The sequence below is a fragment of the Bombus huntii genome, chromosome 11 (genome assembly GCF_024542735.1).
Source record: "Bombus huntii isolate Logan2020A chromosome 11, iyBomHunt1.1, whole genome shotgun sequence".
NCBI classification, from domain to species: Eukaryota; Metazoa; Arthropoda; class Insecta; order Hymenoptera; family Apidae; genus Bombus; species Bombus huntii.
In genome coordinates, this window is record NC_066248.1 from 6,486,286 (window position 1) to 6,499,370 (window position 13,085).

General features: G+C 40.2%; 1 protein-coding gene across 6 annotated transcripts in view; it reads right to left on the reverse strand.

The window, feature by feature from the left end:
• LOC126870837 (fasciclin-3) overlaps positions 1-11,063 on the reverse strand; it is a 345,058-nt gene extending 333,995 nt beyond the window's left edge. For 5 of the 6 annotated variants that reach the window (XM_050628897.1, XM_050628896.1, XM_050628895.1 and 2 more), the window contains exon 1: positions 10,733-11,063. In XM_050628897.1, the coding sequence (XP_050484854.1) occupies positions 10,733-10,817 (85 nt within the window). In that variant the 5' untranslated portion in view covers positions 10,818-11,063. The remainder of the gene's footprint in view (positions 1-10,732) is intronic. The other variant, XM_050628901.1, reaches the window with a different exon arrangement.
• Between the last annotated feature and the right edge of the window lie 2,022 nt (positions 11,064-13,085).

The following is a 13,085-nucleotide window of genomic DNA, read 5'->3' on the forward strand; positions in this document are numbered from 1 at the left end:
CGTACGACACAGAGATTACGTAACTTATTAAAATACATATCAGACGCGCGAGGCATTTTTTCTAACGAAAATTCGTGACAATATTTAAGCTCCGACAGTTGTGCATACGAGCATCGACATTTGATGAACCTTGGGAACAACTGATTCGTGATGGAACGCGCGAGCCGTCGGTAATTTTGCTCACGGAACGCACATCCGGTGTAGAAACGCATTCGAGCGGCAAGGGAACGATACGGAAATCCATCTGTATATCGAGAAACAATTTTTATTGCTTCGAAAAACCGTTGAAATTGTAAAACGCTTCAAGTGTAAGAAATTATTGGATGTACGAGCACGTAATTCCAACACGCGAAGCGTAGATTAACGAGAATAATGCGATCTGCTGTATCGAAGAAGAAATGGAAAAACGACGACGAATCAAGGGTAGGAAGACTCGCGAAGAAATTACATCGAACCCGCGCAGAGAGTTTTGCACGAACGAAGAACGAAAAATAAGAAGTATCATCGAATAATGGAACGACGCGATCAATTTTCGTTTCAATTTTCCCGCTGTCTCTCCCGACAGAAATTACAAAGATGTTGCGACGCGCGGAGACTTGCCATGACATCAAATCAACAGCGTGGAAAATTCTAGCTGTAAGTTATGCAATATGCGATACTCGCAAATATTCGCATCGTCAATTGATTGCTTTGTTGTCCTCCGCTTCTAATTGCATAATAAAGTACTCGGATAATTACAAAATTTAATATTCATCGCGATTGATTCGCGGTTGCCAGGATTTTTGCTAATTACGACCATATCTTTTCGGTCATGGAACAAATGCGTGCGATATTATAAATTATGATCTATGCCATGTAATAACAAACGACATTAATTAGCATAATTGCAATCTATAACGAAGGTGAATGAAAACGCAATTGCACGGCGCGCTTGTGTGTACTTACTTTGCGAAAATAGGAATTCTCAAATGTAAATTACACCGTATACGATCGTAAAAATTGCTCCATGCTGTTTCAATTAGCGGAATTGGCGATTGTGCGACGATTGAGGACATTTTGTCTGTTCCATGAAATACAGTATGATTATATTTTATAGTAAACTAAGAAATATAAAGTCACACTCATGGGTAAGAAAATACAAATACAAATTAGAATAACCTGGCGTCGCTCTTCTTTGATCGAATTATTTAAAACAAGGACACGAAATTCGCTGCTCTGATTCGCATACGCGAATCGATACGTTTCATGAAAGAAAATAAAAACGTTGGTCGTACCTTTCTATTGTATAAATAGAACGTCGATCAGAAGATAACGATAAAGAAAGTATAAGGAAATTCGTTCAAGTACATCGAAAGAGCATTGAATCGCGAAACAAGAAAAGGCAATTATGTCCGTTTGAAAAGAAAGATGGTAAGTTCTAAACCGAGTCTCATCGAGGTTTCGTCGCAGCGCCAAACGAGGAAGTATCAGAGTGGAAGAAAGAGTCGAGTCACGACTTTCATCGTGGCGTGGCACGGGGAGATCCACCTTGCTCGTCCCAGCAGACATAGAAGCGACAATACTCCGTTGTTCTTCCTACTTCTCCTTTTCTTTCAGCCCTCTTTTCGCTCCACTGGCAGAAACTTTCTGGCTTTTCGGCCGAGAGCTGGCTAACGACGTAACGGCGCTAATTTATCAGATGCAACTAAGGTGATAAGAATCACCGTCTTCGATTCGTGGAATGCGGTTGCTGAACCGAAACCTCGGAATCGATTCTCACCTAGTCGCGATAACAAGGCCCGTTGCCTAAGAAAGACAACGAAGCTTTGTACTTGCTAATGAGATCGCTCGTATGTCAATGTCAACTCCAGTACTTACATGTATGGCAATAAAACAATAAAAATATACAGTCTTATTCCGAACACGATATTACGAATCAAATGAAAAATGCACGTGTTTCCATATAGAATGGATCCATTACGTGGAACCGATATTCGTGCGTGAATTCATATTTCCGCGTTTACCCCTCCAATCAAAATAAATAGAAAGGTTCGATCATAGTAAGAGAAACTTCAGTATCAGGCCGTAGAGGCAATCCTTCCCCTGTATGTTAGCTTTTAAATTATGCCAGGCATATTTTGCGATTTCCCGTAGAACGGCAACCGGTTGATCGATTTTCTGTCGGAAAAATGATACTGATATACGAGGTACGGTCGATTCCAATTCCCGTGAAGTCTAGTCTTGAAGAATATAATAGTGTAGCGATCTGTAGGCATGCTGTTGCCTTTATCGGCTACGTATGTAGCACGTAGATGTCCACGTAGCCCGTCCACATCCCGGGTATGTAACTTATATGCTCAACCTTGTCACTAAAAAATATTTGCTTGTGTTTGTCTTTCGAATAGCCGCATGGCTCTTCATATGACTTCTTACAACGGACAAGACACGAGAACGAATTGCTCACGCAAATTCCGCTAACATTCTACGTCGAATTAAACACGATTAGCGGCCATTACTCGGTCGTATTAATTAACAGTCAGTGGCTCCGTGCGGGTGCCCTCGCGTAATTATTTCTTCCTCTTTGTTCCTTTTTGCTTTCTTTCCTACCGGTCGAACTTTTGATTAACTACGATTGCCATACTAGAAATTGAACAATACGTTTCGTTGGTTAATAATGTTAGAAATACACTCAATGGTTCGACCTTGCTTATTGCTTCTCCTCCGGTTATAGAATAGATTTCGTGCAACCCGTGGGTATTGCTGACGTGAATAGATTCAATTGAAAACTATGGGCGTAACGCAGAAACTATCGAAGCGAGGACCAGTTCATCAACGAGCGCCAGCCGACGCCGCCGCTTGCCGGAGCTCGAAAGTTTTCCAGGGAACAATAGGCCTCGACCTGGTTCCAAGAAAAATAAATTCCACGATGATAAACGCGCCGAGGGCCTACGGAGTCCCCATGCAGATTTACACAATATAAACGGACGCCGCTCGGAACTAGCATTTTCTAGCATTAGCGGAGAACTCGGATCGAACTCGTGGCTCGATTTTCGTAAGACCAAGAGAGGTTCTGTATATGAATCACGTGAATTCACGGGTAAATCTATCGCTAGCCGCAACAGTTACATGGTTTATACTAACACGCAACACGTGTACATGATACTACGCACGCACGTCTACTTGGGTAAATACCTCTATTCTACACATTTTCGAGAAGTGACGTGCATAAAAGACCCTGTCAAGTCGTGCGTACAATGTTCAGATAACGACACATACCCGCGGTTCGACGTTGATTTTTTTTCGGAACACGACGCACGTTTTTCATGTCTGCATGTGTAAGCCACTTCCTTCTTTGCTCGCAAATTACGGCATTTTTCAAAACGGTAGTAGATGCACACGACACGCGGATTACGTTGATTTAATTGCATTTCAAACAAGCGATGCTATCGCGGAAAATGTGAAGTCAGAACAAGACTCGTTACGAACGAACTCGCGATCAATGGGAAAAACGAGGTACATACACGCTGTAAAAAGAAAGCGCCGATTTCGAATTGCATTTGCAATTCAGATAGCACGGCCGATATTTATCTCGTCCAATATATATTTTCGACACGGACTACCTACAACAAATACCATTAAATACAAACCAACATCGGCTATCGTCTTCAATACACCGCTAACTATATATCTCTTGCCTTTTCACTACTTTTTTAACCATTGTACAACGTTTTATGTACATATGTGTAGCATAATCGTTTGGACTGCGTAAGAAGCGCGAAATCGGATGGAAATTCGATTAAAAATCAATGACGTGTACGCATGAACAAAATCCACTAATGAGATTATCGGATATAGATAATGATCACGCGTATTCGCATGGGTATTGCGACTGAGTCAGCGTTGACTGAGAAGATTTGCTGGGCTTTCATAAAATCAAGACGGTCTATCGCGCGAATCTCTGATCAAAGGAAAACTTGGCAACCTGCCTATGTCGTGTCGTGATTCGCGTCCACGACTGCATTCGCTACGAGAAAAATCGACTCGGCACGATTGCGAAAACCGTACTGCGGTTATAATTGCCTTGATATTCTTTCGTGGAATCTACAATTTGACAGCTAAGACGTGATTAGATCGTTTAGAAAAAAAGAGAAACAGCTTATTTAATTACATAGAAAATATCGAAAATAAAATACTTGATCTAATCTCATATAAAGGAGGGAAAGGTAAAAGATTTTGACGATTCGTGTTGTCCGCGTTAAAGCATTGTTTTGTAACTAATGAACGACTAAATAAATCGATACTTACGTCGAGCGATCTCTCGAAAATAATTCCTGGAAATAGTAAAACTTGGAAAGGTTTCATCGGTCTAACGAGGAACTTAACAGACAGCTAACGGAGCTGCGTACAATGGTTTCTATTGCGTAACTATTGGGAGGGAAAGTTGCGAGAGACTGCGATCGTTTGGTTCGCGTGCACTTTACGAGGTCCCTTTCCGTGACCATGTGCTCTTTAGGATCGGGTCAATATCCTCCTTTCATCTATTTAGCCACGTACAATTAAGCCCTTCGCGAATGTCCGTCGATTAACAGAGCTCGCGCGTAACGTTTGACGCTGTTAAATTAGCCCGGTGTTCTTTGACCGCCATACTACTACGAACTTAAATCGATTAAGCAGCTAATTTGCTTCCGTTAGTTCTAACCATTTGCCACCCACGAACGGTGTATCGCCGGAGAATCAGAGTCCACTAAGTGTGTTGTACACGAAACTACGTATCAACAGGAATTGAAATTTAACTTCGATCGGTTGAAAAGTAGGTGAATAGTGGAACAGCGCGTTTACTGCATTAAAACAGAGTAAGTACATGGTATAACTATGTATCGATAAGTATAACGTACATTTAAAGGCGTGGTATCCAAGGTTTACATAGTATCACTCACAGCAGAGAAAATAACTTTTGGTTTACTGCGACCTAAGATATTCTTCGTTATATTAGAATATTGTGGTTTTCGTAGCTAAATGCAATATACCGCTCGATAAATCTGCAACAATGAACAAGTTTTTTTCGCATGAATCATCGTTCCACCGAGTGACGGTCTCCGTTCGTTCCAATCAAACGATATCTACGTTGAAATCGTCAACCGTAAACGTTAACCCAGCAACGGTAATAGCGCCACCGTATACAGAACTAATGCGTATCACCCTGAATCTCGATTTTCATTAATTATGCGTAGCTGTACACAGTCCAACACGGCACTACGTATTTTCGTGGCAGCTTAACGGCCTGACCGCTTTAGAAAACGCTCAACCACGTATCACACTGTATGAAATACGCTGCACAGGCCCGCACACGATCACCTCGCTATGCATATGCGTGCATAGGTACGTGGAAACTCGTGTACGTGTTCATATGCGTCCCTTGTATGCATCACTTGAACAGCGCACTCATACAAACTATATAAATGCCTTTATTATGACGCTACCGTACACAACCATCGCTCGAATAATGTATTTTAATATGACGTGTATTTAGACACGCGGATGCAATCGTGCGCAACCCTGTTAACGACCTTCAATCGAAGACAAGTTTATTGCGCCAAAATATCGCGAAAACTTAATTAATCCGACTGAATCTGCCAACAGATCGAAGAACTTCAACCGATTAGCCAACTAAATAATTTAGTAACTAACTCCGTTTTGACAAAGATACTCCGAAAGCTATTTTCTCCATTCCCTCTAAATTATCCAGAAGCTAACAACCTCCAACCACGGCCGACTGCACGTACTTACGGACGGCGTTATAATACATAAGAAAAAAAAATGCCATAATCCACGCGTTTTAATTACGCACGGTACCTGCGCGCCCTACCGAAGGTTACAGGAAAGAAAGGGCGATCGTAGCTTGGTTGAGCGTAATTTGAGGAGTTTAGACAGCGAAGAAGGGCCGAAAATAGGTACCGAAACCTGTTTCAAGGAGAACCTGTTGGTCGTCATAGGCGTATATATAGTTCTCTACTCGCATCTACGTCGAGCGAACGTGTGTTGGACATCACGCACGTCCGTACACAGAAACGAGGAACGCACCTGCCACGTAACTTTTCTTCACGGGGCGTTTCACCTTCTTTCCGCCGCATCTAAATGACTTTCGGTCTGTATGACTTTGACCGTTGGATCTTTATGGCTGCTTTGACCCTTCGACGTAGGTCGTCTGTAACATAGCAGTCCCTTTGGCCCGTGAGTCCTTTGTTTAATTTGGTCGAGGGAGAACGATTCGACGAAGGAGAGAACCGTGTCAACGACCGTTAGAGTAGGTCGTACTTGTGACGAAACGTTACGTGCCTTTACGCAAGCCATAGTTAATCCACGTACCGTTCCATCGCTTGGTGGTTATGCAAATAAATACACCGTAATAATGGAAGAATCTATGGGTATTATTATGGATATGAAATCGATGAAACGAGTTGTTTAATTTCAGTCGGAAGATATGTAAATGTTCGTAAGTAACGATAACATTGTTAAGAAACGAGGCTTTTCGGTTAAGTTTCGGGAATATCGACGATCGAGATTATGATAAGTAGGGTCGCTAAATGAGCTAAGCATTTAATGACTTACCGTGTTACGAATGTAATACGTAAGTCAGGATTCCGCAAACGTGTCTATAAGATGAATCATTTTACCGCGAAGTAGACGAATCATCGGTAAGCTCGCTACGTACTTCCTTTGCTATTTACTATTCATATTGACACTAATTACGAAATTCTACGGCGAAGCGTCTGTCTATCATTTTACTTATTGATTTATTTTAATTTTGTCATTCGCTCGATCACTCGTGGATTAATGATAAAAAATGACGCTTTCATAAGTAAAAGTGTTTGTTTCGTAGAAACCTGCCATAAAGATTAAGAAATAAACGTAATATCATTGCTAAAATTTGTCTACTGTGTATCGTTTTGTATTCCATTTGTAAATGAAATAGAATATAAACGAGTGAAATATCTGTAGAAACTAAAAAATCAAATAACATTGAACGTCTATGTAGCAGAAACTGTATATGTCATAAGCATAAAAGAATGTGTGGTACGTAGAGTCTCTCTAGTTTCATCAGGAGCGTAGCATAATTAGGTCGTCAATTCGTTCTACTCTCAACGACACCCTACATTCTTCTGAAATAAATTTCGCTATGTAATGGGATAGTTATATGTACGGTATCAATTAAATTGATAAATTCTTTGATATCAGAAAGCAAACTATACGTTACACTAGTGAATCATTTTTTCAGCTGCCCCGGAAAAGTTATCAGCTTATCAATAATAATCATACTTTTAAAATGTTAGATAAGGTTGTTTTCGAATTTATTAGTACGATAATACATTCATGACCTTACTTTTGAACTACTGCAACTTCCACTAAAAATATATAGATACCAATTTTACTCGAACACTAATTCTTAAAAAACTCTACTTTTATTTACTACTTGCTGTATTTGTAATAACACATCGTAACGTTTCTATCTCTTGTTCAATTTGTAGGCCGATTGCCTAGATAAAATGTTCTTTGACTCGGTAATTTTCGTCGAAATTATCCGGAGGATTGATGGGGTCTCTGACCGACTGTAGGTCGTGCATTAACTATGTCTACTATTGGTATGCGTGGGCTACGAAACTGGATTATCTAGAACCTGAAACGACCTGTATATATATGTATAGTCCGTGTATTCGCATTGAATGTGTGGCAGTATCGTGTTCGGCGTAAAAGACAAATGCTCCGGACCTTATCCTTGGACCGATGACTCGTACTCATCGATCAACGTTGACTCACCGAATCTTTAGAATCGAGATGCATTCTTCTGGCGAGAGGATGTGGTCGTGTTGCAGATGAATCGCGATAAAAAAAACGTAGAAGGAATATTTTGCATCCTGGCATTTGCGACTTTCAGAATTTCAGATTACCAGGTACTTAGCTACGATACGAGATTTCTTAAAGATCGGCGTTTTATGCAAAAAATGTCTAACTCGAATATGAAAAGCTGATATCGGAAAATAAAGGAAACAAGATCAATTGTATGTATGAGCTGAGATTCAACGAGATATGAATCTCATACGAGCAGCGTTGTAGGAGCGGGAAACTATCTTTAGCATTTTCAATTACATCATTTGCATCGACCTTTCTTTACAGCTCAAGGTAAGCACGAGTTAAGTTCGCGTCGCATAGAGGGAAAGGCATTTCGTGTAAATGTAACCTTAAACTTTCCGTGTATACGAGGCGTATCCCTCGACGCGTTCCACGATGCCATGCACGTGGCCAAGATTGTAATTCTCCGACGATAATTTTCACCTTGACTTTCCACGCGTCAGGTAGTTAATTTTCGATCGGTTTTTGTTCCACGAGGGCTGTCGCGAGGAAGCTCTTTGTCAGGCAAGCACGTCTCTGTCGTTGTCGTGGTGACCGGATGTATTAAACAAATACTTCGTCTTCATCACACGAAACTTTCGTCTCGTGTTTTCTGCTCTTACCGGTAATAAAGTTTATAGAGAGCAATTATGATATAACAGTGTATTAATTAGTACACGAGTTTCTCCACCTCATCCACTTTTCTCTCCTTTTATTAACTTTATCAACTATCTGATTTAATCTAGAGCTTCAAAACGGCGAACCTACGCGAAATTTCAGAGAAAGAGAGAAGAAAGAAAAAGTAATGCCGGAATAAAGATATTACTCAATGAAAAATTGTTCATAATTGCTAAGTACGTTGTCATAACCGTGCCGATATCCTTGAATTCTATATAGAAGCAAGAACTATCGCAAGAACTCAATCGGCAATAAACAGTTAGTTCTATTCGAGTCGTTATGTTACTATGTACAACAAAAGCTGGTGTTGTGCTTGATACCGGGCGTTATTCATAACCCTAGATCGATAAATACCAGACTCTCGCTGCGTTTTATACCTACTTCCAGGGAAAGTATCTGTTTCGTTTTACTTTATACTGACATCGAGAAAAATAATATAACCGCGGGAAAAGCGGACGAGGGTGGTCTATTTTGCATGGTAATCGAATTCAAACAAGATACCATCCGACCACTACAAAATTTATAAACCATCAAGGGAAAATGTCCTAACCCTGAACGTCGCAGCGTCCTAACCAGGATAACAAGCTTCTTCGTAGTAACAAAAGTTTCCATTGAAAAGTTTACATCGAAATTCCCTCTGCGAATTTAGCCCGTTCTACGATACGTATCGAAAGTCGAAACCGCATAACCGGTTTCCAGAGTTTCGAGATCATTGGACGTTATAATGATTTAGAGCATGGTAAACTCGTTGTGATTACGTCACGTATATTTAATGAGGACAATAAAAAATTTCAACCATGATGATTGCAAAGCGAATATTTTATACGCAGTTATCGTGTATCGATCGCAGTTGAATGAGCACGAGCGGATGGAAAAGTAAATAGCAACGAACGTCAAGGTTACGAAAACTGAAAAGGAACGTCGAAGCGCTTTGTAAACCACAGCAGATACATAATAGTAATTCTAGAAAATACAGAAAATATCTACGTTACAGACCACTAGTTACAACACCGTACCATAATTCCTGATTATACGGATACGAAAACATCAGTTCTATAAGTAATAATAAAAACATTCAAACAGGTAAAATAACAAAATTGATATTATTATCATAAGAAGATTACGGATGTGTAAAGTGGCGTATCATCAATGATAAATCTTCCATTATCGCGCTAGAATAATTCACACGGAACATTCTCCCCGTTCAGATAAGTGCTCAATAATTTCTTCGAATCTCCAATTTCCCAATCTCTTCCCTCTATTTCCAAAGAGTACAATCGTTCCGTATCTATTTTAGAAAATAATCCCGAGATAAGTTATCAGCTATGAAAGTGTCGAAGTTACAAGAAAGATGACTATGTTGCCCGTTTTCCAACCTTTCAAGGAGAACGTTTGAAGGAGAACCCCGATAACTTTCGACTTTCTAAGCTACGTATTTCAATAACCCGATACCGACTTCATTCACGCTTATTTTACTATTGATACGGCCGTGATCTCGGTGACCATCGGTTGACCTTAACAATGATCGTACAAATTATCGTGCCGGTCAACTAGGTCGAGCAAAGGAGCCAACGAACGTTTAGACGTTGCTTTTGCAACTTTCTCAGCAATAATTCACCATTACAGACCAGTTATAATTCGTTTAATCACATCAGTACGGCGATGCGATGAAACCAAATGTCAGTCTGGCACCAGTCTGTCTTGGTGACTAATCCGACCATGATTTCAACAAGGAACGGTTTCGCTCGTGATCAATAGAGGTATCGTTAACGTTACACAACATTCACCAATTGATCCATCATAATATTTCGTCGTAGGCTATACGACCTTTCTGTGAAGTAGTTTGAAACTCGATCGATTTTGTTTACTTCTTACCGTAATAACGACGTAAAATTACTGCGTAAAAATCGTACGATTTCGTACATTTTGTAGTACGCTCCACGTGAACACGATACTTTCTACAAGAATTATCCCCGCCTTTTGCACGCCATTTTAACACGAGATTTCAAACCGTTCGATAGATCGATTGAAAGGAATGGCGGCGAGAATCGTGCGCTGTCGTCGCAGAAAAAACCGTTACACATACGTCACTATGATATTGTTCCGATAGTCGCGACGTGCAATTACAATCTCACGAAATTACGTAAAACCGAAGAGATACAGAAAGAAAGTACAGATATTGTCGCACCTTTAACAGCCGTAGAACACAACAGGCCGATGAGGCAGACCCAGACGATCGTCATCTTGAAGTGGCTCGTCAATTCCATGCACATCACAAAAAAAAAGCACTGTCTAACTTCCTTTGAGAAAACGAACTGTCGGTGATTTAAACGGCGCGTTCCAACCGGACGGTGCACAAAACTCAGCGACGAAACTGGCGCGAGCGCGGTCAGTGTGAATCACGAGGATAAAACGAGGCAAGAACGAGAGACGTGCGACGTCAATTCGAATGTAAGTGCCCGACTCGACGTGAGTGCCAACCAGATAGCTCGGCGCGCGAAGACCGTCTGCCGCGCGCTTTGCTTTCGGCCCACTTCGTGAGACATCGGCAGAAGCCGAGATCGCCCGAACGCCTCGATCCCCCGATAGCGCCGTTTGATATCGTCCACGGTGTACCTACTTTCGTACTTTCGTGCCTAACCTACGTACACACGCACTTTACCGTATACCTGTTATTATGTGTTTATTTCGTATACACGTCCGCATCCACGATTTTCTACTTGGAGAATGGCTTTAGAAGAAGACCATGCACCGAACGTACGTTGCCCTCTCTTTCGTTTCCCAGCTTTTCAACGATTTCGATCTCGACGTTCACGCACCTAATTTAGCAACGAGTTTTGTCATTTCGGTGTAATCAGTGAATCTTTAACGTAAGTCCGTACCCATTTTTGATGACAGTCTTTTGTTAACGAAATCTTTGGTGGTTGTAATTGTTTTATAATCGGTCTTGGTTAAGGCAAATTCGTTTGTTTGTCAGGTGTATACAATATGTGTATGACTGTTATACGATTATAGGTTATATAATTTCTGTAATTTCTAAGAAAACCTTTCTCTAAGTTGAAAGATGGATAGAAATAAATGAATATGAGGAAATATTGTATAGAGTATACAATTATAACCAAGGATGCAATATTTTCGTGCCATGCTAATCGATTGTATTGTGGTTCATTATTTTATGCGAGTTTCCACATTTAATTTCTATAAATCTTTTGTCTTTAGTCTTCCATTCTTCTCTTACTGTTTAAATACAAGAAAAAGAATGTTATGAAACATGTCGCGCCATGTTTTTTCTGTAGCTTTATGACAAGTATGGGCAGAGACATCGATATATAGTATTTACTTTTGAAAGGAAAGAATAAATATTTAAATATTAAAACAGTAAGTATAAGTAAGTCTTTTGTAAGTAGACAGATATATATCTACTATGGCATGCTTAGGGTTATTCATAATATTCATGATAGTGTCACTCTTTCATTGACCTTTTTCATTTATTGCGCATTAGCACTTCTTATGTACAGTTAGAGGTTAGGCAGAAAAATTGAACGTGCGTTTCTTTCCATACTGCATACGCGAGCGGATTAATTTAATCATCTAATTCCTTTAGATCGTACGATAGGTTTTGTGAAAGTTTCACAACAAACTAGGTTCGGTACGCTAAATTGTAAAATTATGCTATATGTTCGTATTCAAAATTGTAAAAAGGAAATTGGAACTGTATCTATTCGCAGTTATTAATAAATTTTTACTTTGGTAAAAGCTTCATGTTCAAGAATTATTAGCCATGGTTAAAATAAAAACTTAAGACCTCGTTTCACGGTCTAGAGGTTACACGTCGAGGAAGAAATTATTAGTTAAGACACGAAGAAAAGAAGTTAAAGATATGTCGGAACAGGCACGGCCTCGTATATACGCAGTGTAATATTAGTTTAGAGAACATAGTTTTCTAATTACCGACATCTTTTTCGATAAAAACTTTACGCTTATAAAACATCAAATTATGAAGTATACGAAACGAATACTTTACAAATGTGTTTATAACCCACAGGAATATGTAGCAGGCGTCATGAAGAAATTATCGCGGCGTAAAAGAAAAGAAAAGAAAATTAAAACCTGTGTCAAGATAGGAAGGGTCGTACACAGGTACATAGAACGATATTGTGAAACGAGCGACACGGTTAGAGCAGATGTAGCCACGAAGCGTGCATGCAAGTGTATCGTCATGTGCATTATGACAGTGTTTTCCTATCGATGTTTACTCGACGATAACGTTGCTGGGTCTTACAAATGCGATTCTATATGATGGTGTACGTGACCGATATGTCGAAGGCGTGCCGTCTGGGACCACAGAAGCTGCAACAGCATATACCAAGGAGACGCACTAAGAACCGTAGTTCCGGAATTTATCAGGTAAGATAGTACCCACTTCCAGCGTGCTCGATACATGTTATGTGGATGAAAATACAGGCCCTGGGGAATGTACGCGTATACTCTTAACTGGTGCACTTAAAAGTTTTACGTTCTTTTTACAATGAGTTTTAGCA